General features: G+C 47.9%; 10 protein-coding genes across 10 annotated transcripts; 2 read left to right on the plus strand and 8 right to left on the minus strand.

Annotated features, from left to right (window-relative positions):
* Positions 1 to 1,008: 1,008 nt before the first annotated feature.
* Positions 1,009 to 5,460, minus strand: GLAREA_06195 (Actin depolymerizing protein; the record flags this gene model as incomplete). Its single annotated transcript, XM_008081609.1, has 3 exons — positions 1,009 to 5,051; positions 5,114 to 5,301; positions 5,387 to 5,460. 3 exons carry the CDS (start codon positions 5,458 to 5,460, stop codon positions 1,009 to 1,011), a joined length of 4,305 nt encoding a protein of 1,434 aa, XP_008079800.1.
* A 1,636-nt stretch (positions 5,461 to 7,096) lies between these two features.
* Positions 7,097 to 8,654, minus strand: GLAREA_06196 (RmlC-like cupin; the record flags this gene model as incomplete). The annotated part of the gene is made up of 2 exons (XM_008081610.1): positions 7,097 to 8,247; positions 8,294 to 8,654. The coding sequence occupies 2 exons, from the start codon at positions 8,652 to 8,654 to the stop codon at positions 7,097 to 7,099; spliced, it is 1,512 nt and encodes a 503-aa protein (XP_008079801.1).
* A 996-nt stretch (positions 8,655 to 9,650) lies between these two features.
* GLAREA_06197 (uncharacterized protein) lies at positions 9,651 to 12,493 on the minus strand (the record flags this gene model as incomplete). The annotated part of the gene is made up of 8 exons (XM_008081611.1): positions 9,651 to 10,254; positions 10,299 to 10,412; positions 10,462 to 11,027; positions 11,094 to 11,191; positions 11,240 to 11,283; positions 11,927 to 11,994; positions 12,055 to 12,350; positions 12,403 to 12,493. The coding sequence occupies 8 exons, from the start codon at positions 12,491 to 12,493 to the stop codon at positions 9,651 to 9,653; spliced, it is 1,881 nt and encodes a 626-aa protein (XP_008079802.1).
* A 553-nt stretch (positions 12,494 to 13,046) lies between these two features.
* On the minus strand, positions 13,047 to 15,183 carry GLAREA_06198 (uncharacterized protein; the record flags this gene model as incomplete). The annotated part of the gene is made up of 4 exons (XM_008081612.1): positions 13,047 to 13,223; positions 13,276 to 14,596; positions 14,643 to 14,810; positions 14,858 to 15,183. 4 exons carry the CDS (start codon positions 15,181 to 15,183, stop codon positions 13,047 to 13,049), a joined length of 1,992 nt encoding a protein of 663 aa, XP_008079803.1.
* Positions 15,184 to 15,749: 566 nt separating this feature from the next.
* GLAREA_06199 (micro-fibrillar-associated protein 1) lies at positions 15,750 to 16,922 on the minus strand (the record flags this gene model as incomplete). Its single annotated transcript, XM_008081613.1, has 1 exon — positions 15,750 to 16,922. One exon carries the CDS (start codon positions 16,920 to 16,922, stop codon positions 15,750 to 15,752), a length of 1,173 nt encoding a protein of 390 aa, XP_008079804.1.
* A 684-nt stretch (positions 16,923 to 17,606) lies between these two features.
* Positions 17,607 to 18,199, minus strand: GLAREA_06200 (uncharacterized protein; the record flags this gene model as incomplete). Its single annotated transcript, XM_008081614.1, has 2 exons — positions 17,607 to 18,118; positions 18,166 to 18,199. 2 exons carry the CDS (start codon positions 18,197 to 18,199, stop codon positions 17,607 to 17,609), a joined length of 546 nt encoding a protein of 181 aa, XP_008079805.1.
* A 243-nt stretch (positions 18,200 to 18,442) lies between these two features.
* Positions 18,443 to 20,691, plus strand: GLAREA_06201 (Cysteine proteinase; the record flags this gene model as incomplete). Its single annotated transcript, XM_008081615.1, has 2 exons — positions 18,443 to 20,481; positions 20,568 to 20,691. 2 exons carry the CDS (start codon positions 18,443 to 18,445, stop codon positions 20,689 to 20,691), a joined length of 2,163 nt encoding a protein of 720 aa, XP_008079806.1.
* Positions 20,692 to 21,157: 466 nt separating this feature from the next.
* Positions 21,158 to 23,625, minus strand: GLAREA_06202 (uncharacterized protein; the record flags this gene model as incomplete). The annotated part of the gene is made up of 2 exons (XM_008081616.1): positions 21,158 to 23,377; positions 23,446 to 23,625. 2 exons carry the CDS (start codon positions 23,623 to 23,625, stop codon positions 21,158 to 21,160), a joined length of 2,400 nt encoding a protein of 799 aa, XP_008079807.1.
* Positions 23,626 to 24,261: 636 nt separating this feature from the next.
* On the plus strand, positions 24,262 to 24,545 carry GLAREA_06203 (uncharacterized protein; the record flags this gene model as incomplete). The annotated part of the gene is made up of 2 exons (XM_008081617.1): positions 24,262 to 24,283; positions 24,328 to 24,545. 2 exons carry the CDS (start codon positions 24,262 to 24,264, stop codon positions 24,543 to 24,545), a joined length of 240 nt encoding a protein of 79 aa, XP_008079808.1.
* A 725-nt stretch (positions 24,546 to 25,270) lies between these two features.
* Positions 25,271 to 26,699, minus strand: GLAREA_06204 (NagB/RpiA/CoA transferase-like protein; the record flags this gene model as incomplete). The annotated part of the gene is made up of 2 exons (XM_008081618.1): positions 25,271 to 26,134; positions 26,184 to 26,699. The coding sequence occupies 2 exons, from the start codon at positions 26,697 to 26,699 to the stop codon at positions 25,271 to 25,273; spliced, it is 1,380 nt and encodes a 459-aa protein (XP_008079809.1).
* Positions 26,700 to 27,013: the final 314 nt, after the last annotated feature.

The following is a 27,013-nucleotide window of genomic DNA, read 5'->3' on the forward strand; positions in this document are numbered from 1 at the left end:
CTGCCCATCCTCAGCTGCTCTCTCTCCACAGTGTAGTGTAACTCTAAAAAGCATTCCATTGCCCAAATGTTTAGAACCAGCTGCACATGTGGAAATGACATGTTTTCAGTTAAGGATCATAGGAAGCTTGGCCTAGTATGATTTTCATACATCATGATATGCAGGTCCCTCAGCTACGAAATGCGGGGTGTTAAGCGAGGCCACTCAGGGGGGATGGTGATTTTGTGTAGGACAAAGAGGGCTGAGCCGCATCCTTTGAAGGAATTAAAGGTAGTGACTTTCAGATCCGGGCTTGATGGGAGGAAGTCAGAATCGGTGTGATACAGAGCCTTCGGGTAAACATATCATTTAAAGTTGAAAGATAATGGTATCGGGATGTGAGAACAAGCATCACTCTCCGTACCTGCATACTCACGATTCTCAAAAACAAAACCCAATATCCAATAGTCATATCAAGTATCCACATAAAATATCAAAATCATCAAAATAACGTTCAAACATCTTTAATTCGCCATCATTTCACTTCAAAGCGTTCCTAACTACCTAATCACAAGTCTAATCAACCATAGGCCCTCTTTCCTAAAAACACCTTACTCATGCAACTTCAATGGCAATGCGCTAAAAACTGAACTGTAAAAACAGGAGGTGGTGCAATGTATCAACACACGCGCGTACACAAAAAGTAAAAAGAAGTTGGCTGTATCTCTCAATCTGAGATATGTGTTACACGAAAAAGAAATTGTAAAGCAAATTTTTCTCTCGACGATCTATCCGCGAGATCTGGTATCTTCCTTCGTCTGAGTGATCAGTTTCCTATGTGTTATAACATGAGAACCAAATGAAATGTAATGCCCGCTGGGTGTAGTATGATTTGAAACGAAAATGTGTGGCGCAAGAGTCCGGTTGTCGAGCAGCAGGACAAGCGGCTGCAACGTGAAAATATGGACATGAAAGGACGATTGGGTCGCGACTGATATGTGAGAGAAATAGTGATCCTAGCGGCGATGTTTATTGAGATTGTCCAACAGATTGGTGAGCGTCTTGTAGGACCTCAAGCACGCGTGATTGACCTGCTCGATCTTCACAAGCAATCTGCAAACCTCCACCAACGTCAAAGTCAAGCAGAACACTGTTTGGTAATTCCTCCATCTCCATATCCGGAATAACAGGTCGCCTGAAGTCGCTGAGATGAAATCTCCTGGTAGCTCCGCCAGCTGCTGCTTTTCCATTGCCGCTTGCAGTCAAAGCAGGAGACAGTATCAAGAAACCCTGACTGTCCAACATCATAGAGCGACGCTTCCAAAGTAGAGAATCAGGAAATTGTACGTTCACGTCTCCTATGTTGATATTTGGGGTAGAAGGACCGGATTGGGGAGAAAGAGGTTGGGCGGAGTTTCCAGGTTCCGACTCTTCTCGGACAGTGGGTGATACTGCATGAGCCAATGCTTTTCGACCAGATGACAAAGAGGAAGACATCCTTCTCAACATGCGGCTAGCTCTATTAGATTTCTTGCTAGCTTTGTCTTCGCTCGAGGATAAATCGCCTGAAGGTGAAGGCGACATATAGCCATCATTCATGTCGCGATTCGAGGACGACGAGAGTCGACTGGTGATTGATTGCGATCGTGTATGTACAGGAGATGTGTGGGTGGAAGGCGGCCTGGAAGGGGACTTCATGGAAGGGGGTCGGGATGTGTTCCGAAGATTTGTGGATGAATTGTTTGGATCGAGGTTGATCGAGCGACGACGTTCGGCAAATGATGCCCGTCGTTCATTGATCAAATCCTTAACTATAGTAACTGACGACCTTCTGTTCTTGACAGTAGTATTTGTAGCATCAGAGGAATTTGATAATCGTCGCTCCTTGGACTGCCTCCTCTGTTGGATGGTTTCCTTGGCAGTAACAGCCCGTTGATGATCAATCACAAGTGGGGATTGCTTAAGATCCAATGGTGCATATTCCGAAGGGTCTTTCTTAAGCTCTGCTTGCGACGGATATGGTTGAGACGGATCGCGGATGATCCTCGCTGTGACCGAGATGGACTCTGGTCGTGGCCGAGAAGTGGGCTGAGGAGTCGGTACAGTGTCAGGCTCGAAACTACTGAGTCGATTCTTGATCGAACTCGACCGTTCGCGTGTTCTTCGAGTCTCGGGCGAGGAATCACGGGACTCGGGAGGAGGAGTGTTTCTAGTGATAGAGTTTGCTCGTTCAGCTACCGATGGACCGGGCGACCGAGAAGGTACACGGTTGCTAGCTTTCCTGACTGAGAAGAAGGCTGGAGTGCTTCCAGGAGGTGGCCCCGTTGATACTGGAGGGGTTGAAGGACCCGAGGAAAACTTCTCGAATGCCTTCATTCTCGCAGCAATCCCTGAACCGACATTGACCTTCTTCGTCGGCGCCGGCTTTGATGCTTCTTGACTGATCTTTTTGAGGTATGCTGCTGACGAGGATACCGACCGCGTAGGAGTTGGATTTTCGCTTTTCGGTGGTGTCAAGAGTTGGGACTCTGGTTCTGACTTCTTCATTGGGTTAGATGCAGCGCGTGAAAACTTATTCCGCCAGCTATCTGCTTTTTTTGGAGTCGGGAACATTGGACTAATTGGAGACTTCGAAACAGAAATCGGTTTCGCTTCTTGCATAACTGCGGATTGGAGTTCGTCCATAAACTCGTCGTCTGAAGATAAATTCGCATCATCAGCATTCCTCCGATCGGGTACTTCAATATCTGTTCGAATAGGCTCAAGTCCACGCTTTTTCTTCTTCGTCGCTGATTTGTCTCCTCTCGGACGATCATCACCAGAAACGGTTGGTCTCGAATCAACAGAAAATGTACTACCCACGGGTGACTTTGGTGTAACTACGACAGAAGGCTTGGTGTCTGATGCCGCGTGGAGTTCTGTAACGATAGGAGCAATAGTGGCTGTTGCCTTCGTATCTTCTAATTCAGATGTGGAATTTGGAGCTTCGCCCTTTTTATCGAGCTTGGCTATTAATGTCGACTCGGCAGCAGGTTCCGATGCCTTTTCTACCTCCGCTGGTTTAGCAACAGCACTTTCTTCCGAGACTTTCGGTGCCTGCTCGGTCAAGGCTGACGTTTGCTCATTGATTTCCGATACATCAATCGCAGAAGCCTGCTCAACTGCTGGAACTGCCTCCGGGGTCCGCTCTGGCACAACGTTGTCCGTTTTCACCATAGTGGTCGCTTCTGTGACCGGCTCAGCGATGATTTGCACTGGCTCTGGCGCATCCTTGACAACAGCGTTCTCTTCGACAACCTCATGCACAGTGTCATCCTCAGCAGGAACGCTGTACTCGGAATTGGTAGCATCATCATCCCTCATTGAGGTGTCTGGAATTACGTGGTCCTCGGATTCGTCGAATGTGACATGTTTATCGACTTTCGCGGGCTCGATAGGGGTGATGGTATTTTGGGACTCGTTTGGTTGTAGTGTGATAGGCGATTTCTCAGAGTTGACGTTCGTCGCAGCCTGTGCTGGTGTCGAATGGGCAGGTGCAGGTGCAGACACACTCTCTGTTGGGAAATCTTCCGCAAGAACATTATGCGACAAACCACTGTTTCCGTCCTCGACCTTCTCTACCTCTGCTGGTGCGAGACTATGTAGCTGTGCCTCAACAAATTCCGTTTGCAGCTTCTCGGCTGTGGCTGCTTGAGTTGGCACAGAGGCATTATCTGCTCCCAAGTCGCCTCCTGTTGTTCCTGCAACATAACTTTCCGCCGGTGTGCTATCTGGTTGACTTGATGATGGGTTATTCGATTTCGATCCCCGGCTGGCATTCTTCTCTGCATCTGTTACCTGCAACGTCCCGTCCGCAGACTCTGAAAGGGACGACGCGCTGGTCGATTCGGCTCGTTCCGATTGTGCAGTTGGAGAAACTGGATACGAATCCGATTTTGTTGCATCGGATTCATCAATCTTCATGGCTGAGTTGGCATCAAATGCAATTGCAGAATCATCGTCTTTGGCTAAATTATTTTGTGCAGTTAACGTGTCCGGAGCCCCCTGGATCGCGTTTGATACCTGCCTCGTTTCATGTTGCGGAGTATTAATTAGGTTATGGGGCACGCTTGGCGAAGTGGGTTCTGCAGCGGCCGAGGCGCTCTTCTTTTTCCTCATTTCTAAAGCTTTCATTAATCGAGCCTTCTCTGGTGTTATCGAAGGCATCTTTGTGGAAGTGGGTGATATTAACGGGTTCATTGGAACATTTTCTTTTGGCGGTGGCCGACCACCACTTGTATGTGGCCGTACAGGCGTCGAATTTTGGTAATTTTCAGACATACTGTCTGGAATTGGAGGTGGGGGTATGATTGTGCTAGGTGCATCTGTGTTGTATGTTGAAGTCGGCCGTTGCCGTGACCCCTTTCCAAATATCTTCAACCCAATCGGCAGGGTAGAAACTGGCCGATAATGCGAAGCTGCGCCAGAAGTGTGTGGACGGCTGCTCGAAACGTCCAGAGACGGACGCGGGCCTAACTTTATTCTCGGTCGCGTGCCAGTGCTGTATGTATTGTAGCTGTTGAGCTCCGGTCTAGTCAGCTGCGAAGATTTTCGAGATTGTGGCTCGTCGGTAGGTTTTGGCGGGGATTTCGACTCGAGTTCGAACCTCTCTCGGGGCGGAGGAGGAGATGTTTCCAAGTCGTTCTTGGTCGATTTGAAGGAGTGTGGATTAGGAAGTGTAAGAGGTATCAAACCATCATCCGTGTTGCTGGGCGCAGGAGGGGTGGCAGAAGAGGGTTCAACAATTGGAGCGGTTTTCCCAATGCTCTTCGCACTTTTCGCAGTACCTGGGCGTTCTTCGAGCACAGTCGATTGCCTTTTTCTATTATCTTCCTCTGCGTCTTCCGCAATTTCCATCAACCGTCGTCGTCGTAGAGAGCTCGTCGACGAACTTGTAGATCCCGAAGCAGTGTGTAGAGAGCATGCGGCAGATAGGGTCGTGTCTCGTAGCTCCTTCGCGGTAGCAATCGCGAAATCGGTATCGTAGGGAGAGAAGCGTTCAGTAACCGCGTTGAAATGAACAGCCACGCGAGCTAACTCCATGTTAATTTCTCCGGGGTGGGTTTCCATGGGAATATAGAATTCTGATGCGCACCTTGTACCAATCTCGAACAGTCCTCCGGAACGTACTTGATCAGCACATTCCTTCTCCTATACCGAAGAAATCCAAATAGAGGAGACGGTTCTTCGTAGGACGCTATCGCATTGCGTATCTCGACTATCCCGCCATTTCCCTTGCCCAGCAGTTCGACTTCGTCTCGGGAGATGTACTTGAGAAGGAACCTGCGAGAAAGAAAAAGCCATGTAAGTTTCCATCTGACAAGGTGCGCATCGCCCTCCAAAAGTGAATGAATGGGGAGTTTCTTACCATCCTCCTGGCTCGGCAACGGCGACATCATGAGCTTCTTTAAGCTTCACATCGTCCAGGCCATTCAGCGACATTTCCCTTCAAACTTCCCAATCTGCCAGCAATGGCTGTCGGTAGGATTCTTGTGCCTCAGTCGTTGGAGGTATCTCTGGATTCACTTTCAGGGGTCGTAAGCGGCTGCCGCAACATTGATCCTCCCACTGCAGCGTTTCTGCGACTGGCCGAAGCAGGGCATTGAACCTCCAAAAGCACGAATGGGATGATGAGAGTCGTCCAGAGTGAAGATATACGATTAAGTGAAGCGGAGATATCTTCTGGCAGCGGGAAAACAAAAATCCTCACTGTCGACTGCTCCTCTCCTCCCAAAATTGTGCCCCTGTTGCAATCCCGGCCTCCTGAAGTGAGCTTAGAGTTTAGCGTTAGCGGGCGGCTTGACCAGTTCGGTCGTTTTGGTGTCGCTGGCGGGTAGACGATCTCCAACCGGGCGGAAAATAAAAAGACAAAATCAGTCACCAACTGGCGCAGGAGTTTATCTTGAAAAAGACGTCGAGAGATGAGTGAGGGGAGTTTCTGCAGAAAGTTCTATGAAACGGCTTTTCCCACAGTCATTCATGCAGCACCAGAACGGCGAGGTCAGGTTTGTGAGTCTGGACATGCCCCAGAGCAGCTCGCTTTGACCATCCGCCCTCCCCGTCTGTTTATACGCACAGAGCTCTTTGCAATGCTTCCATCCGGCGGAGAGCCAATGACAGCGGATGTTTCAACATTCAAAGGGTCTGAAGGATGGACGATGGATGCGAGTTGTCAACAACCATGTAGGAAAATGCCAGTCCTCGGTCATGTGAAGAACTACCGCTTATCTTCTTGTTACCCAACCGCCGTTGTTGAGGGGTGGAGGGTATGGCTGCGGAGAGAGAATAACTTCCTGTTGGTAACTTCGTATAGGTCGTTGTACCGTTGTCAAGATCTCACGATGCACGACATGCTATTCGGGTTGTTGCAACATTGGCCAGCTCGATTAGGAGACGGTGATACCGTAATACCTCATTGGTAGTACTTTTTGTTCGTAAAGCCAGTTACATATCAGGCAATTGGCTCTTTTGAGATCCTGCACATGTCAATAAGGCTATTAATAGGTAAGTAAACCGTTGCTGATTCCCTGCGATTTATTAGATCTGAGGTTGGAGGCCAGTGTAATCACGAGTTACTCAAACTACTCAACTTAACTTAAGGCAACTCATTTAATACACTGTTGGAGGCACGCATCACCTCTTCTCTACCTTTTGTATGACAAAGCCTACCTCATTTGCATCTGGCAAGCATATGCATAACTTGTTGATGATGAAATCAGTACCCCTTCTGCCTGGTGTATCACACTCACATGTCATGTTCCTATTGCTTCTCAATACCTTTTTCTGAAATTTTGATATTCTTACTTCGTCATAATTTAGGTGTAAATTTTTAGGATTGAATCATATATCACCTTGTCAGTGAAAGATAGTAGGATTCTGCGGAAGTAGAGACAGCGGCACATGTCCGAATATATATAAATATACAGTACAAATCATACTAAGAAGATAATCATGTTCCTCTTTAGCAGGCAAATCTCAAGTCGAAACACAATATTGAGTTAACTCACATGAGCAATCTAGTGACTTTCATCTACAACCCATCCGAAACTCTAAATTCCACCTCGACCTCAAAATACTCCTACTCATACGCAGCAGTCCCATTCGGCGCCCCCGCCAACGCCGTCAAATTCCTCGCCCCAACCTTCAAATACGTCTTTTCCTTCGGCAGTCGATCCAGCACCTCCCTCTCTAAACCCAACGTATCCTTTACCACCTGGCGCGGCGTCAGCGCCAACCACTGCGCAACGCTCAAATCCGTAAAGCGCGGCTGATTCAACACCTCGAGGAACACCACGTCCACAGTCCCGGTGTTCTCGATATAATGGCTGTTGCTCGCGGGGATGTATCCCACGTCGCCGGCCGTGTAGTCGAAGGTGCGCGACATGGACGGCGCCGTGTAGACGGTGATGCGGGCGGAGCCCCGGAGGAAGTAGTTCCACTCGTCGGACGTGAGATGCCAGTGCATCTCGCGCATGGCGCCGGGCTGGATGGTGACGAGTGCTGCGCAGAGGTCGGTGGAGATGGGGAAGGTGGTTGTGTCTAGGATTTTCACGGTGCCGCCGGGAACGGCATATGGTTGTTGTTGCGACCAGTGGTATGAGTACGTATCGTTGGGTGCGAGAGCTCCGTATGGCGAGGTGACATTTTGCTCCGAGATGTTTGCTGGAGCGGGCGTGCCGTTGAAGATGTAAAGTTCATCGTCAGGTAGGTTGTCGAAGGATGAGACTGGGGTTTGCAAGTTCTTGGAAAGTACTTCTTTGGGGTTTCGAAGAAACATTTCGCTCACGAGAAAGGTTCCGTCTTCACTAAATGACCCATCGTCGAAGACAAGAAGAAATTCTACGCCTTGGTCGAGGGCCTGAATGGAGTGTGGGATGCCGGCAGGGAAGAACCATACGTCGCCTGCGACGAGGTCGTCGATAAAAGTTTGACCTTCTTCGTTCATGGATGATAGGCGAACGCTCCCTTTAAGAACGAGGGACCATTCATTTGCCGTGTGCCAGTGGAGCTCTCTGTAAGCATGAGGGGCGAGACGCATATCCACACCTGCCATTGCTGTTGCAGCGGGAAGCTGATTCTCATTTTGCTGTCTCGCCCAGCCTGATTGACGGCCGGTACCGAATCGATTGTGACTTAGTCCTAAAGGCCATTTGGCTTGGGGTACATCTCCATCGTCCGTTCCTGGAGGGGCATAGTGATCTGGATTTAGTTGTTCATATTCATATGTCCCTATGCCTGTTAGCATGGACCCCCGAACACGCTCAGGAGCACTTACTTGGACCCGGATCAGTCTGTCCCGCGTCACCTCTAATCGGCTGAGGAACCTCTACCCCATTGAAATCAAGGTAAAGTCCAAGATCACTATCTGCTTCTTGTCCGTTGACCAGTGTAACATCAGACACTATTGCAGAATCACCACCTGATACTGGTGCTGGAGGATAGACTTCTCCTAGTAAATCACTAGGTCCATACAAAGACCCAGATGCCGCTGTTACTGTCGGCGTAGGAGGATTCACACCGCCCACTGGCCCTGTATTCTCTCCGAACTGGCTCATCTGAGGGGCCGGAAGCCCAGCTACTAATGATGATATCCTCAAGACAGCGACATAGCGGAGTGTGTTGGCGAAAGACCACATGATGAAAGTTTCTTAACGAGGAAAAAGTAACAATAGCAGGTTGACATGGCGCCGCTCATTATATACTCAAGTGCCTTCCAGCATCAACAAACCCAACGGATATGTACAAGCATTAGGGTAACATCTGAAAGGGACATTAATCTATCACCGAAGAATACTAGCTGTTCCTTAGAAATAATACTACCAGCTCCACAAATCACATTAGCAATGACAAGCAAGAAGGTAACAAAATCGCATCAAAAACATACCGTGCGTCACGATCATCACAATATGCCTCCACAGACCAACCTCAAGACCTGCTAGCTCTATCCTCGACCCAAGAAACTACCATAGTGACCGACAAACAATTCTCAAATCCATATAACTCCTAGCCTCTACAAATATCACACCCCTACACCCCCAACCCCAAACAAGAGCCTCCACACAACAGCCCTACCAAACCCCATCATCAGTTTCTCCAGTCTTGACGTCTTCATAGCATGCCTGTTCCAATTCGTCATAAAAACGACCACTATACCTCCTGTAAAAGTATGGGTTGGATATCATCTGGGGTAGGTAGGCAACTGCCGAAAATGCCGCTCGGACCATTCGGCAACTTTCATGGATCGCGAGAATGGTGACTTAACGACAATTAGAATCCAGCGTGGTAACATGACAAATATTCGTGTAAGGCGAAGATGATTGCTTTTTTGAATTCTAACATCGCTGTGTTAGGAGAACGGTGGAAGATACCTAGAAAACAACCCTTGCTTTATTGAGAGAGCCCTTTTGATGGGCTCATTGTAGAATGGGGGACTTGTGATTCTTTTGTTAAAGAAGCTACGAAAAACTTCGAAGACGAATGTAGATTTCGAATTGGGGATGATTCGGCTACAGCCAGATGTCTGGGGCATGGATGATGACAGAGAAGAAGTAGACTGCCTCTTGAGTGCTGAGAAATATCAATACTCTGACCGAAACTGATAACGGTATGATACGTGTATATACAACCAACATCTACGCGCTGAAATACTCACTATTCTCAGTCATCGTGCCAGGACTCACGACACTCTGCATCCGCCCTCTCAATATCTCCTCATCGCCGAGTGTAGCATCATTTGCTTCACTTACCACAAACCGAACCTGGTTCCTCAAATCGCTTCCCTGCCGGCTCATACTACTTAGTGGACTTCTGGTTCCGCTTCCACCTCCGTTTTCATCTCTCACTATCCCTAACCCTCGACCGGGTCTACCAAGATCATTTCGGAATAGAGTATCGCTTGCTGCATCTAGAAGATCACTGTAGTACTCGCTATCATCATCGCTTTTCGGGATGGAACCTCCTCGAGGTCTAAATATACCTCCAGAAGATGAACCTTGAGTTTGCCAGGCCGTGAGAAGGACTTCCACTTCACGACGAGCGTCGTCGACTATGTCATCCATGTTGATGTCAATCTTCTCAACACCAAAAGGATCCTCATAAGTTGCCGCAATGCCTTCTATACCGTAAAGTGTGAAGGCTACAAATGCTGTGAGTGGTACAGCCCACCAATCCATCTCAGAGCACATGGCGAAGGGTAATATCCCACAAAATAAGGCAAGAGTTTGTTTGTGGTGGATTCTGGTAATATTAGCAGGAGCTATGATGACTCGAAGATAACTTACAAATGAGCGACCGGGATAGGTACTAAACGGATGACCTCCATGCTCCCATATGCCTTGGTCAGGTCATCTAGCGAAGAGAGCATCCTTGAAGAGGCAGCATTATGAAACCACTCCCTATGAGATAGTTAGTAGAACCTCAATTAATGACCAAATACGAACATACTTCCTCACTCCATCATTGACAAACTTCTCCACAAATGTCGCCAACTCCAGCGTCAATCCCAAACCCCTATGCTCATATCCCTTCATCCCCACAGGCAACAAATCCTTATACTCCTCATGCGTAGCCTCCTGGCCATCAGCCGTCAAGCTCGTTCCAGGACTCAGCGCCACACCCCACTCCGCCCTCAGATGATTCTTAATCGTATAAAGCATAGCAATCAAGATCTTGACTGTCTCAATGGTCCTCAGCTCGTCGAATTTGGACAGTCCTCTATCCACATCATTTAGATTAGAATCTCTTGGGGTTCCTGCAGTGGACTGAGTCCTACTATGAGTCCTACTATGAATCCTGCTATGAATATTATTCGGTAACATGCTATCCGTCGAAAGGACAGTATGTAAGCCCGATAACTCGGGAGGTGGAACGAGCACCAGGATTTGTCGCGTGATACATCTTATGGCTGTTGTCACTATATTGAGATGACATCTTCCGCCCCAGAAACGAGAATAAGCGGTCTGATTGCGGAATACTAGCATAAGACCAACGACAATTGAGAGCGAGGGAATCTGGTAGTACAATATTAGTCACGTGTCATCTTGCCTCGCTCGAATCTGAGAGCGGCATGCACTTACAATGCTGCTGGGCAGATTGAAGTCGCTATTGATATGCTGATTTACATAGACGATAAACGCGGCGAGGATAGCATGGCAAAAAACCGGTAGAGCAATTCCTGTTGGTGTGAGTTGGTCCTACATTGCGAATCAAGGGAGTGACGTACTGCCATGAATTGACCCCTTCCAGAAACGAAGAACCAGGGGCCATCTAGAAGCATGTTAGTCGGAGTCCAAATGTGTCGAAGAAGTTTATACCTTCTATCCTTCTTCCTAGAGCTACTGCTTAGAGGAAATGTATTGTGGCGGCTCCGTCTTCTACTACTATCCTGGGCTCCAAACACTGCGATTGGCAGAAGAGATACGCGCTTGGCGAAGGAAACGGGCATCTCGAACAATTTCAGGTCTTATGCGCTGCATATCACAAGAAAAATAAAAGGTTGTCTAACTTGAGGAATTATTTTGTGAATGTGGTTTTGCGCGTAACGTAATCTTTTGAGAAGAAGCAATGACACTGTCGTGGCTCGGCAATCCTAGGTGAGGCGTGACGGTCGAAATCCTGATTTGTTTGACATACAGCAAGGATCATAGCTCTAATTCACATTTGATTTCACGCAAATTTCAAGGCTCAATACAAAATTAGATGTGGTATTGTACATGATTTCGTGCGTTTAGAACATTACCGTCCTGAGTCGAGATAACTAAAATTACAACACAGGCTTGTACCTCAATGCCCTACCTTATATGCAGCCTGACCAAAACCTTCTGATATACAATGCAAGTTTCTTTGAGCTTGTCTGTCCCTCAATCTCAACGTCTGTTTTCGGATAGTCGCTGTCTTATTCGACCCTTACAAAGCTGGCTTGGCCTGTGCATTGAGCTGAGCTTGCACATTGCCAGCAGTTGAGCCTTCAGTGAAGATCTAAAATCGCAGTGTTAGTCAAGTCTCTCCCAACTATGTCAATCAGGAATAAGCGCGTACGTCTTTTGTGCCCTGCTCTCTCATCTTCATCTCATTCTCCATCTCAACCACCTGCTGCTCCTCCACAAATGCCAATGCCCATGGGACACCCAAAAGAAGTACGCTCGTGCTGACAATCCACAGTCCCTTACCACTGAAGAGTAATCCCGATTTGACCCATCCAGTACCGCTTTCTACTTTGCTTGCGATGTATGATCGAGTCGTAGGGGGTATTATGTCTTTCAGCGCCAATATACGGTCGGCGAGCGTCTCCTCCACCGGAACATCATCCTCATCATCGGTAGAGATCTCAGAATCTGTCAAGATGATTAGCTTGATGCTATTAGTCCTTTGCGCAAAGAGGCGCACCAGTATCGGTATAGTAGTCATCCTCATTCTCTTCTGGGCCGGCCTGCTTGCTCTCGAAGGACTCGTCCTCGACTTCAACTAATTCGACCATTTTGAGGGTGATTTACGCTGTATATGATTTAAAAGGTAGGTTGAAGAAATGCGAGATGAATGGCGTGGCAGAAGCTTTGTTGTCTGTTGTGATGGTTCTCTAGGAATCGGGTTCGTGCAACTATTTTTTGGATCCCGGAACTAGCTCTTACCCCCTGCAGCGTCATCACGTGATAGTAATGAGCTCTCGGCCGACTCGTCACCAGCGCTTCTGTCTCCTCTAATGGACACCCAAATGGATCGACTTTACGACAACTTTCTCTTATTCAGGACAATTAGCATTAAATAAGTGGTTCACTAAACGTGGGTCTGGATTGTTTCTTTCTTCCGTGGATTGTTAGAGCAATAGCGCTCCGAGTACTATTCATAATGACACATTCATCCGGATCATCACAGATATTGAAATATGCTACTGGATACTAGCAGCCTAGCATTGGCATTTTTGATAACGCGGAGGTAGCTCCACACAGTAATACGCTACAAATATATCCCACAACAAAACGCCTTCTATGCAAAAGACAGTCATCAACAACAATCATTACAAAAGACATAATTCATATTCTCAGAACATCCACCCTCGCTCTTTCATACAGCTTATGCCCAACCATCTGTGTAGAGTTTCTTTCTTCTTCAGTCAAGCTAGCCGGATACACGGTAAGTCTGGCATACGTCCCTGCCGCCTTTCGCTTGGAAAGAAATCCAGGGTTAATAACAATTACACCGTCGACAACCTAGAGGCTTATTAGCAAAAGAAATTCGAATAGCAGGAGTACCGGAATTTACCTTTGCAAACGGTGGTAGACCACTGGGTACAATTAGAATATCCGGCCTAACATTTACCATTTCACCCAGTTTCAAGTAGCTAGGATCCAACATCGCTCCTACAGGTCTACCATCGGCAGTTCCTGTTTTTGGTAAGCCCTCTCGTTCCACGGGTGGAAATAGAGGAAAGAAATTTCGCTGTTCAATCAGATATCTGGGTAACCTGGCAAGCATAGAGGGGTCTTTCGGCTTCCCTCCGGTTACTTCTGCGTGCCGTAGTTGCGTCAAGATATCTTGAGATGAGACCCCAACAGAAATCTCGTTAAGAGAGAGAGTCATAGGGTTGCCAACGATGGTGACCGTTTTGGGAAGGCCAAGGTCTTTCCTCGGGAATCGATCTTGCGGCCACGAAACGTGGTTGCTTATTACATCCTTGACTGACGGTACTAATATGATGAGGATGTGAGGGTTGGCGGCTGCAAGACTGATGAAAGCTGGTGAAACGAGGTATTTAAAGACTGTCGTCATGGATATTGAATCTGGTTCTGTCATAGCTTCCTCCGGGAGGTCGAAGTCTCCAGTGGCAATCAAAGGATGATCGACATCGAGGAAAGGTCCAGCTAATACAAGGGCATCGGCATAGGAGTCGGCAGCCTGGCTACATATTGCATGTAACGGTTCGAAGTCCAGATTATCATCTGCTGTGTATGGTCCTGAACCAACAAGAATATTCAAGGGCGCAGGATCTGAGTCCGTATCCATAGCGTCCGGTCCTCCTCTCAACCTTTGAATGTACTCTTCGATTCTAGATGGTGCTGATGCAGCACCCCGCAAGAGTGGCATTTCCAAGACTTCCTTCACCAAGAAATTCTCCCTGGTAGTATTGATACCTTTCAACGCAACAATTTGGCCCGGAAAGAATTGGTAGCCCTCCAAGGCGTCAATTTTCAAGGGTACTCTCAATCCTCCACCTGTCCGTCTTGACGTTTCCAGTACCAGCGACGAAGCGTTTAGTTTTCCTTCCAGAGAATCGCAAGCTATTCTTCCAACAGCTACAATTTCGTTAGTACTTTGATCCGCGGCACTTCCAAAAGCCGAGTCTTCTAGGTTGTGATGTTCTTGAATCAGCGTCGTAAATTCTTCTATCCGATCGTCAAATATTTCTGAAGCTTCGGACGACTTCATAGTCATCGTCTTATACGCCAGAGCTTTGTAATCGGAGTTGGCCACTGACTTGACTCTTGGCTGGCCATATGGAGCTATTGGTGGTTCTGGAACCTTTAGATTATCGTTCAATACCTCGACTGCTTGGCCAGCGTTCTGGCGATCGTGGAAAGAAACACTACTCTTATCAGTAAGAGCCCCGAATAGACAATTGAGAACCTTACGGTGCGCCTGTATGTTCCGCTGGCTTATAAGGTGTTTTGAACTCTGGGGGACTGCTTGCAGGCTCGGCTTTGACTCTCGATAATGGCGTTTCGAACTTCCGCTTATTCGAACCATTCTGCCTACTCGCAGATGAGACTTTAGGGGTTCTCGGTACAGCTCCTCCAAGACTGTATCATCGTTAGACTCGTTCTAGGTTTTCAATAAGCTCACTTACATCCCAAACATGTCGCCATTGTTCGTTGCATTTCGTGGAGTTGCACCACCCCGCTTATTTGTTTGCAAATGCGCCTTACTTCTGCTCTCACGCTCTAATATGTCCTGTACGTCTTTCTTGAGAGCATTGGCAGTCTCTATATCCAGTTTCATATCTTCCAATCCCATCTTCATACTGTAAGACTCCCATTTGTACCATAATTCATCAACACTAATCGCGTGTAGCCGAGTGATCGATTGTAGTTCCGATAGAACATCTGCTTCCAGAGGCTCTTTTGATGCGGGGGCAAATCGTTCCTGAATCTCTTCAATTGTAGCGTCGGCCATGATGCAGTATATAGTTTCTGTCGCCCAGTTTTAATGGCCTTGGTGATGCAAAGACAATGTGTCGCACTGAATAAAATCTTGGGGAGACGCGTCTCGCGTAAAGTGGTTCCTCCAAAATCGCGTGTTTCGAACCGGGGTGTTAATGACACATGACTTATCACAACACGAAAGACTGTACATAGGTACTTTGGAGCAGTAAAACTAGATCGTCTTGCTTCATTTTCTGGAGAAATTGATTTTGTACTATTTTAGATATCAGAATTGTACATCGGGCTTGTACTTAATTACGTTTCCAAGAATAGCCCATCTCTAACCTACAAGCCGCTGAACATAACAAACCAGGACCTGCCCAATCACCTCCACCAGATATTTCCAAATTGGGTTTGGGTTTTCGACTTCCGTTACAGAGTAATGTTGTTATTTTTGATTTCCCATAACCTTTGCTATGCACTGGTGAAATATTGAAAGCTTGAACGCTTCCAAATGGTTAGATGTTTCTTATCGAAGGCAAGGCAAATCAACCGGAGATGCAGAAGACCATCATATTAAAGGCCGTTAAATATCAATCAACCTACCCTCCGCCGTTTGTCCCCAACAGGTACACTATTCGAACCACTAGCTCCAGGCCCGCCTCTTTCCCCAGGACCATCCGGCCTGAATCTCTCATCTTCCCCATATCCTCGCCCACCACCCTTTCTGTCATTAAATTCTCCCCACCTCCCAGTATCCTCACTCTTTAAATCTTTGTATTTTGTTGCACCCCTCTTCCCTAATTTCGTCATATCTCTTAATTGAAGTGCCTGAGGTAAGAGATCCCGATTCTGAACGTCGTCCGCAAATCTGGAGCCCATAATATCTCTTTTATCCAGGCCTTCTGCTTGTGCATCATCTTGATAGAATGCACCTTTGTGGAACCACTTTTGCATATACGCCATTTTCCCTTTCCCCTCCTTCTCTTCTTTCTGTTTTGCAATATACTCCTCGTCTTCAGCTTGCCTCTCTTCCTCTGTCAGGTTTTTTCTCCGCTCCACCTCCTCTAACTCTTTCTCTCTTTGCTCGATCGCTTCCCTATCTCGTTTTATTCGTTTCAATTCGCGTAGCTTCCAAGCAGCATACTCTGCCTCTGGATCGACATCATCAGTGTCATCAACCTCGTTGTCCGAGTCCTCCTCGTCATCCCAGTTTCGCTTTCCCGCTTCTTTTGCAGCTAGATCTTTGCGTATCTGCTCTTCCACTATCTCATTTGCCGCCGCTATGCGCCTCGCCTCTTCTGCTGCTGCAAGTTCCTCTTCACTTTTCGCATTCGACGCGGCAGTAGATAATAGCTGGCCACGTTTTTCCTTCTTGACAAATTTTGGGCGCATCATGACTCTCCTCGGCGCTTCCTCTTCTGACGACTCCTCTTCGCTGCTCTCTTCATCGCTACCACTGCCATCCTCACTGCCTTCTTCATCTCCCTCGCTCTCTGTCTCAAATCCTTCTTCTATCTTGGCTATTAAAGCTTTCTCCTCCGCTTTGCGCGCCTCTTCTCGTTTATTTATTGCATTTATATCCGTTTGTTTTAATGCGCTAGTGATGCCTTTCGCTGTCGTAACCTTGGGAGGCGGGGCAATTGCAGCTGGCGCAGCCTCATCTTCAGAACCTGCTTCGGAATCCGAAGAAGAGGCCTCTTCTATTACCTTTCCAGGTCGGTAGCGGGGAGCTTTGATGGGGTTCGCGGTCATGCGCTTCGGCGGCATTTTGAAGAAGTCGCAAAGTGTTTGATTGTATTCGAAATGAAGGAGATGGCCACCCGATCTTCAATTGTGCCAGTTAACTGTAATTTCTAGACTGCGTAGATTGGAAAGGGAGACGGTTAGCGAAGATGATCGGGAGCAGATTGAATTAGAAGTCGTTCTGCAAGGCTGAGAAAAGCTACCGAGCTCGTTAGAGCGCTCCACTTGTTAATTTTATGTTGTGCATGCGGGAAGAAGCCCCACTACAGCCTCACTGACATGTGGCGTTGCAGATACAGGTGGATCCACGGAATTAAATGTTCACGAATATCTCAAGTCACTTTCAACAAGTTTATGTTGGTTGGAAGCAAGCAACAGTAGAAAATTCTTGTCAGACCATATGTTACTAAGCACATAGATACATGGAACAGTCAAGTTACTATGTCGAAAACAACATTTGAAATACATCACCTCAGGTCTAAGGGGCAATAGTGTATCCAAAAATCAGTGCTTGAAGCCCAGTTTCATTTTCGTCCAACCCTATCTCAATATCGTATTGTGAAATGAATGATCCCGACAGTTGGACCTTCCCATAGGCTTTTAGTCATATAGTTTGACAATTTTTCTATTATCAGTGGTATCCAGTGTGCAACCTTTGAATTTCCTCTTAACCCAAAAACTCCAAAAATGCAGGGTCTTAACCATTCCTCATAAGTCTTCGTCATCTGGCTCTGGCAGAGGTATCGGTACAGCGTCAACCATCTCTTCGGTGGCCATAGCATCTTCAGATACCTCTGGGTCTTTTGATTTCACATCTTGCGAAACAGTTTTCCCTAATTTGCCATTGACCGGAACCTCCTCATCACTCTCCATAGCCTGCAATTCCGCCAGCGCAGTCTTGTTCATAACCTCCCAAGCTTTGCTCCTATTCTGAATATTTCTAGATCTCTCCTTGCTCTTCTCAACTTTCTTTTCCTTCCTGTCCATGAATGCTTCCGCGCGATCCATGCCCTTTTCTTTCCGGCGCGCAGCCCTTGCGCTCATCACAGCTTTTCGACCATTCTTGGATTTCTTGGATATGCCGGCACCTTGGTGAATCGCTAAAACAGAGGGACGAATGTCTTTGGCATCGCTGGGAGGTTTAACGTCTTTCAGAGACTTATCGAGATCGATTCCAGGCGACGAGGCTCTTTTGGCGGCGCGGGAATGTATCGAGGCAGCTGTTATTGATCAGAATGTACTCAGCGCCTGCGCGTGATGCACTTACGGCCTTTGACCTTTTTGGGCGCAGTTTTCCCCATTGTGAGTTGCCCAGGTGTTTGTCGTGTGCGAATGTGCGGTTTTCGACAACAATTTTGAAACATGGATGGAAGAACTCCGGAAGCACATGCCATCACCCGGCCTTCCCTCTCCACAATCAATTTTGTCCACGACAACTCAACAGCTCCGGGTTAACAAATAGTAACAACAGTCATCCTTCACTCTGGGTCATATATATGAGTCGCAGCGGCTCAGAAACCATATAACAGTGCTCATGGGTTACCATGCCTTCATACCAGGCATCAGAGGACATTTTCTTCGACCATGATCCGGAAATCGAATACCACCAAGATTATCAAGACGGCATATTGTCCCCTTATGCGCGCGTCGGCTTTGTATTACCTTTCTTACTTTGTCTCATACCATTCATATACCAAATCCTCGTAGTCCTCGATTACAACGTTCTCAGCCTCCCAGAGCTGGTCTGGAATATTCTCGTCTATATAACACCTACGCGACTTCTCGATGCGATTGACGATTATCAGAATCCTTTGAGGGTACGGAATCCCGCTTTAACGGACATACCTCGAACTCATGCGGCGAAAAGCGAAGCTATGCGACGAATACTTGGGCTGGATACACCGGGTGGCGTGATAGCATCTGTAGCATCGGCGTCGAGGAGGCGCCTGTCGATCCTGCCTGGTGTAAAATTGCTGACGGCGAGTAATGATGGAGGGCCAGCGGGTCTAGGGAATTGGGATAACTCTTGTTATCAAAACAGTGTCCTCCAAGGGCTGGCGTCGCTGGAACCGATAACAGAGTATCTCACCAATTCGAATGTCGATACCGAGTCCGAGACTGGGCTAGCCGTACCCGAGACGAAGATGGCAGAAGCGCTGAAGGGCCTCATAGCGACATTGAATGACCCTAACAGTAATCGCAAGACGATATGGACTCCTGCGACACTGAAAAACATGAGCAGTTGGCAGCAGCAGGATGCCCAGGAATACTTTTCAAAAATACTAGATGAAATCGACAAGGAAATGGGCAGTGTCGCCAGAGCGGTACGAAAGAACAGGGGATTCGAGTCGGATGACGCCAACAGCTCCAGTACTTCTGGTGGAAGTGACTCTGAAGTCTCGTCAGCGAACATATACCGTAACCCACTGGAAGGTTTAATGGCGCAAAGGGTCGGATGTATCACATGCGGCTACTCTGAGGGCTTACAGATGGTGCCATTCAACTGTCTCACTGTTCCGTTGACAAAGGCCTGGAGCCAGAGTATTAACGACTGTCTTGACGAAGTCACAAAGCTGGAGCACATTCCAGGTGTTGAATGTGGAAAGTGTACCTTATTGAAATCGAAGCACTTGTTGTCAATGGTCTCGGAGCGTAATAAGGACGACGAGGCTGCTCATGCGCGCACTGTAGAAAGGCTGGCAGTCGTCGAAGAAGCCCTTGAAATCGATGATTACGAGGACAAAACGCTCATTCAAAAGTGTAAGATTCCAGCCAAAAGTCGTGTCACCTCAACGAAGACAAGACAAGCCGTCATTGCTAGGCCACCGCGATCACTGGTCGTCCACTTTAACCGTAGCGTGTTTGATGAGATGACTGGAGAGCTTCGCAAGAATCACGCTGAAGTTCGATTTCCAATGAGATTAGATCTAGGTCCGTGGTGCCTAGGTAGTGGATCATCATCATTAGAAGAATGGCAACTCGACCCTGAGAAGCCCATGGTAGCGAGCAGTATCCAGCCGTCAAGGATAAGAGGTCCTATATATGAGTTGCGGGCTGTTGTGACGCACTATGGCCGTCACGAAAACGGGCACTACATATGCTACAAAAAGCATCCTGTCGTCAATGGGGATCCAGAATCCGACGAGGCCTTACTAGACGAAGACAAAAAACCACAAGAACAATGGTGGCGGCTCAGCGACGACGATGTGATGAAATCAAGCGAACACAATGTCCTCGGCCAAGGAGGCGTTTTCATGCTTTTCTACGATTGCATTGAACCCTGTTCCATAATCGAACCTACGACGACAAATCCTGATCCTCTCACCAACTCACAGCCCGAACACGAATTTCACGGCCCGGTACTCGAAGCCTTCGCCTCACCACTCCCTCCAGACCCTCCATCTTCCCTCCTTCTAAACTCCAAGGAAGCACCCGCAGCCGCTGAAATCGCTCTCCCAGCCCTCGACGACAGCGATCTCTCCGATTACCACGAAGGCAGTACCAGTGTCTCCGACGACGAAGAACACGAAGTCTCAAACGACGAGACTTCATATAAACCTACGCAACCAATTGTCGTTTCACCGTATGTGCCGCAAAGTGGCGGTCAAGTTTCAAAGGACGGGGCGAGTCTTGAGGGGTCGAGTAATAGTTTGTTAATGGTTTGACAAGGAATTTGTGGCCTAAAATGTGTACGGTGTTTAATGGGAGGGCTGTTTTTGGGCATAGCGATGGTGTTTCTGGATCTTGGGTGGTATTTGTTTGGGATTTTTTGGGATGGTGTATTGTAATATGAGATGGATATGGCTTAGTGGGTTTAAATGAGTTGAATGGGCTTGTGGAATGGATATCTGTGGATTATCAGTGCCATCTAGTTGATGTATTATTGAAACATTGAATTGAAGGCCACTGGAAATTAGATATAAAACTTCGTATGCGTAGAAAGTGATAGCAGGCATGAAAGAGCTTAGAGGTATTGATTGACGTTTTGCGCCATGGTTCAACATGTCTAAGCAATTCGAATTTATACTCGAAGTCAACATATATTTTATCATATCTTCTACCAAAGATAAGACAGCCAGTCATGTATTTGCGTAACATGCAAACTTAAATGAGAAGGGCTCGCTTAATTCGCCCCTAAGTCGTAGATTCCACAGCTGCTTTTTCACAGGTAGATGTTCAATATCCTTGACCCTTACCCTTTAATGTTAATACACTAATATATAATATCTATATTCCCTAATCCCATCTCCAACACTAACCTACCTCCTAGACTCCCTCCTATCATCCCTCCTACTCTCCCGACTCCGACTCCTCTTCCTATCCCTATCCCTATCCCTATCTCTCTCCCTCTCCTTATCCCGACTCCTACTCCTCTCCCGTCTCCTATCTCTCTCGCGATCACGACTCCGATCCCTTTTATCCCTCCTCTCATAAGTCTCTCGACTCCGGCTCCTCTTGCGATCCCTATCACGACTACGATCCCGTCTACGCGATCTAGATCTCGAACGTTTCCGCTTCTCCTCGTCTCTCGGCCGGCGATCACGGTCTCGGTCGCGACTTCGTTCGCGAACAGTACTGCTTCGTCGATCCGTGGCGCCTGGGACATAGCGATCAATATTAATAGGGCTTGTGGAGCGTTCTATGCGGCTACCTCTCCTACCTGTCGGGGGTCTTGATCTACTTCTGTCCGCTCGGGAGCCACGTCTATCATGCGTACGATCATCTCTAGGATCGCGACGTTCCTCCTTGGGGCGGTCAGATTTGGATCGGTCATCTCGGGGATCATGGCGGTCGTCCTTGTGATGTTCGTCTTTTGCTCGCTCATCTCTGGGTTTTACGTCGTTCATCCTCGAAGCAGCGGCTGCCGCTCTAGCAATGTCTTTCGCTGGTCCCGTTGGTATTCCGTCTTTCTTTGCAGGCGTTGCTACCGATGTAGATGGGGCCGGCGATGATTTCTCTACTGCAGCAGCTTGCTTCTTCCTATCGCGTGCTTTCTCCCATTCATTCCAGCTCAGATTTTCATTCTCTGACCTAGCAAGCGCAAACTCTCGCGAATCCCTTTCTCGATCTTCCCTGGCTTTGGTTTTCTGTGCCTCGAGTTCATCTTTGGTGAGACGAGGGCTTAAATGATATGGCTTTTCCCTGTCGCGTCTATCACGACTGCGACTACGCGATCGCCAGCTTCGTCTTCTATCTGTACGGGATATCGACCTTGACCGATCACGGTCATCTCTACGACGACGATCCCTGTCATCTCTATCTCTTCTATCTGTATCGCGGCTGACGTACCTCCGACGTTCATCTCGATCCCGGCTTTCACGACGAACTCTAGTAGATCTATCCCGTTCGCGGCTGTCTCTTCTTGCAGAGCGGACTGACCCACGATCCCTGCTATCACGGCGACGACTCCTGCTCCTGGACCTTCGACTGGATGCTCGGTCTCGGCTCCGGCTTCTGTGACTGCTACGCTTCTCACGGCTCTCTAGTCTTGAATCCTCGGTCTTGTCATTGGATTTTGGAAGTGGTGTCTTGAATCCATCAGCATCGACACGAGCTGCTTTTGGAGCTGTAGGTATTTTCTTGATTTCTGTGCTCTTTGTAGGTGAATCCCGAGAAATAGGTATGATAGCTGAAGCCGGCATGGTCTTTCGAGGTGGTGGGGCTAGGCTTTCATCGATCTCGATTTCTAATTGATGTCGCGAACGCTGTGAAGTCCTTTTACTTTCTTTTAACAAATCGTTGAGAGCCTCCTGCTCAATTCGCTCCGCCTCCTCTTTTGAAAGCTCTGGTTTCGAAGAAATGGCTGGCTTAGCGTCTCTGGTAGAAATCGATGCTCGTCGTGGTGAATGGCTCTCACGTCTTCGAACTCTATCCCTATCATCTCTGTCGCGGTGACGATCACGGTCACGTTCCCGTCCATAATCCCTATCTCTGTCTCGGATTCTCTCACGATCTCGCTCGCGTTCTCTTTCACGCATGGCTCGATCCTTTTCTTCTTCGCGGTCATGCTCAGCCTTGCGCCTAGCCTCGCGCTCCTCCCGTCTCCGTTGCCTCTCTTCGTCTTCCTTCTTTTCCTGTTCCCTCCTCTTATCCCTAGCCGCCTTTCTTTTGGCTTCTTCTTCATCCTTGAGTTTCTGGAGAGCCTCTTTTCTCTTCTCTTCCCTTTGGTCTCGTCTCTGTTTGAACTCCTCCTCGTACTGCGCATCAGTCTTGCTACCCTTAATGCGTTCCGCTTCTGCAGCTTCTAGTCCAATATCATCAGCCCGTAGAGCCCGTATGCCCGACTCAATACCAGCCATATGTTTGTCTAACAAAGCATCGATTTGCGCTTCGGCATCCTGGTAGATAGATGTACGTAGAACAGCTCCACCAATCAACTGTTCAGCCTTTGCTCGTTCCATTCTAAGTAAAGATGGATTCTTTTCGACTTCTGCTTCAGCGATTCTTAACAGCGACTCGTTGAATTTGCTTTCAAACCCCTATGTAGCCAAACGTCAGTCCACAGTATTTAATAAGGAGCATTAACCATTGCGAACGCCAGACTCACATCCGCCTGCAGATTTTGCCAGATATCCTTCCGTAGAGAGTCATATTGCCCTTTCTTTTTATACTGATGCGCGAGCTGATCAATGGAAGTCCGCGTCGCGGAAGTGAGGGGCAGGTCCGACGTTTTCAGCTTCTTGCGTCCGGTCGCAGGGTCGACATTTGATGCTCTTGGTGGCGCCATGGCGGTGAAATGTATCCAAATGATGGTTATGTACTCCGAATGTTGCGTTGAGATGTAGCTTCGTTGCAACGTGGTTTACAAGTAGAGGCCCCGAGGGATGAAGACGACGGCCCGCTGATGGATATTGTCTTTCAAATGTCGTACTGTGTTCAGCTAGTAGTTGACACTTACATACCCAGATCTATGCATCATGCGTTACTGCGCATAAATTGAGCGACTTCTGGACAGTGTATCTGCTATGAAAGCAATTCGTTGGCGACGGTCACTCGACAGCAATAAAGTTATCGCGTCCTGTACCGCGAAGCTACATGTGATAAATCCCAAAGGGTGTGTCGTTATTACTTTCACCACCCTCTCGGTGACTTAGGCGACTGCATCTATCAAAGTACTTCGCGGCCCAAGTAATGATTTACCCCACGAACCCAGACGTCCTCACGTGTTGTGAATCTAGCGCGGCTCAATTAAGCTCAAGCTTCAACCTCACCTCAAGGCACATCAATACAATTCGAGCCATTGCGGGCAACAACCAAGTCAAGAAACCCAGATCACGCCTCCTTGCAATCCGAAAGCCGCCATCTAACGGCCTCCTCTTGTCCAAACGTCACAAACCCCACAAAACACCTCACAATGCACAAAATGCTCCTTTGGGGCGGCTTCGGTACCTCTACCCTCCCCCCTCTCGGTCCCTACTAATCACCCCAGGCCTCGGTGTCCGTTTCTTACAACTCTCAATCGAAAAGCGACCTTACTTCAACCGGGGCTCGCTGTGGGCGTGGCCTCTGTTCGCGGGCGTAGGAGGCACTTTCGGGTACTGGCTTATGGGGATTGAGGAGAGGCAGTTGGCTATTCTTGGGGCGAGACGAGCGTCGATATTGGAGAAGAGGGCGAGGAGGAAGGAAGTTGTTGAGGAGGAATCGTGAGGGCGTGTCAGGGAACGCGAAGGTGGGAGGGGGGTGGGCAAGGTGCTTGTACAAAGTTGGACGGTTGAATGGAGTGTTTACAATGAGGCGGCAAGCGGGATTGGTCCAATAGCTCACGCCTTTTCAATCGAGATTGTTTCCCGCGGCCCGCATGTTTAGTTGTGAGAGCGAACGGGAGCTGGAGACGTTATAGGAGCTGTACATGCCTTGAGACGACAACTGCTTCACGTTATCCTACAAAAGTAACGGCATCCTAAGAATTGTCAGCAGCTTTGAATAGCGGTTGCTTCTGATTGCAAGCTGTTCAAACTCTCATGATCCGTTCCGGAATGTTTGAATGGTGGTGCTTTGTATGTGTTGAAATGATAAGTGCTGCGTCCCACTGACGAATTGAAACTCATGAAGTTGTCAAGAGTTATATCCAGCGATGGAAGCCGTAATATCAAGGCCAGGATTCAGAGAATAGCAGACATCATAATGGCAACATAGCTATTCTCTAGGCCAAATCCCATTCTTTTTTCACACTTCACACAGGAAGTACACCACAACCTTTAATTCAAGTCCTAAAACCCTTGCTCAAATTAACATTACAGAGTTCAAACGAACTTTGACGTAAACATTGAAGCCCAGACGGGCAAGGTAATAAAGCCAAGTCCAGCTGCAGAATATATATATCTATTACTATGCAAAGCAGGTATCATAAATCACGCCAACCAACCCCCTCGTCAAGCCTGACTTTCATTTCCCAATCGATGCAACACCGGCACCGAAGTTGGCGGCACATTCCCAGACTCACTTATAATCATCTGTAGAAATTCCGCCGGCGTAACATCATACATAAGATTACACAACTGCAGACCCTTAACATCTCGCCAATTTTCCAACGGCCCGTCGGGAATGACCAGCTCATCAGCTGGTGCAATTTCGTTGTGTAATATTGAATCGAGGGCCACCTTTTCCGTGAATTTGATCGTTTCGCAGAGTACTAAAACTGGCTTGTCGTATGAGTTGGCTTCCATACCTACGAGCGCCGTTCCGACTCGTGAGAATAGCCGGCCGTTACTCATCATCGCATGTGCGCCCAGGAAGACCTTTGTCGCTCTTCGAATACTATGACTTAATCCGCTGATGAGAGCGTATCTGACTTCCATTCCCAGATTTGCCAATGCTGCCGCCATGTGTTTGCCCTCATATAAAGGACGACTGTCAATGACAATGACAGAGAACTTCTTTCCCGCCTCGAAAGCTTGCACGAGAGCTCGTTCCACTACGCTACTTTTTGCGTATGTAAGTATAACATCTCCATCTCGAATTTTTTCTGCTGCGCTTGAAGCAATAACTTGGCTTGCTAGGGTGACTCTCTCTTGTATAAATGAATCAATAGCCGAACATAAACCTTCTTTTGCTTCATTGTCTGGTACGTCAATGTCAACTTTTGAAATTTCCAACTTCAGCCACCGAATCGCGTTGCCCATTGATATTGAAAGGGGTCGACATGACGCCAGAAACTCGATTTGTGGTGAGAGGACATGCGACGTAAAATGCCGCGTTAATGTATTTCCAGGAGGAGTAGTATATGATTGAATAACCTGAAAGAGTGTCAGTAATGTTTCATACACACACACAAGTTTTAGCTACCTTTTTGAAAGCTTGCAAAGTCGCAACTAATCTAGCAGAACTTCCGCATATCATGTAATTACTCATTTGTAAACCCAGAACCTGGACTGCTGGATGTACATCTTTATTCGCGCCCTTTAAGCCTGCTGGATACGCTTTCGTTTTTGTCAAATGTCTAAAAAACTCGATAGTCTTGTCTTCCTCCTTGGGCTCCTCAATTGGTGATCCAGACTTTTTTGATCGTGTAGGGATGTCCTGCTGGCTCGAGGATGATACAGCATTGGCTCTTCTCTGTTGCCCTCTTGCCGCGTTGGCTGCTTCTGGTCTCAACCCAGCTGAAGAGGGTCCTGCTGCGGCCGCTGGTGGTGGCATCACCGCCTTTCCTATCACTGTCTGCGCTCTTCTCGCAGCCTTCTCTGCCTGTTTCTGCTTTTTTAATTCGGCGCCTGTGAGTTTTGGGGGCTCAATCGTCGGTGATGGAGCTGGCGGTACTACAGTCGAAGGATCCGGCGAAGGCGCCGAGTCGGATGCAGGCATTTTGGCAGATATTGGTGGTGGGAAAGGTTTTTTAAATTTATTTTGATCGGCGCTGGATGACTCTTTTACAATCGGGAAGGCTGTGGTTTTGCGCCAGGCCTCGGAGGGGCAGACTTGACAAGGATTTGAGTCACAGAGACAGGGGAGAGCTCAGACCATAACGGTGCGAGAGAAGGCAAGGGAAGAGTGCTCCTAGTAAATTGTTACCACACCATTGAAATCTACATCACTCTTCGCATCTTCCTTATATCAAAACAACACATCTTTCGGATGCATACCTTAAGTACTTATTTTGGTCGGTGATTAAGGTTCTA

This window comes from Glarea lozoyensis (assembly GCF_000409485.1).
Source record: "Glarea lozoyensis ATCC 20868 chromosome Unknown GLAREA15, whole genome shotgun sequence".
Classification (NCBI taxonomy): domain Eukaryota; kingdom Fungi; phylum Ascomycota; class Leotiomycetes; order Helotiales; family Helotiaceae; genus Glarea; species Glarea lozoyensis.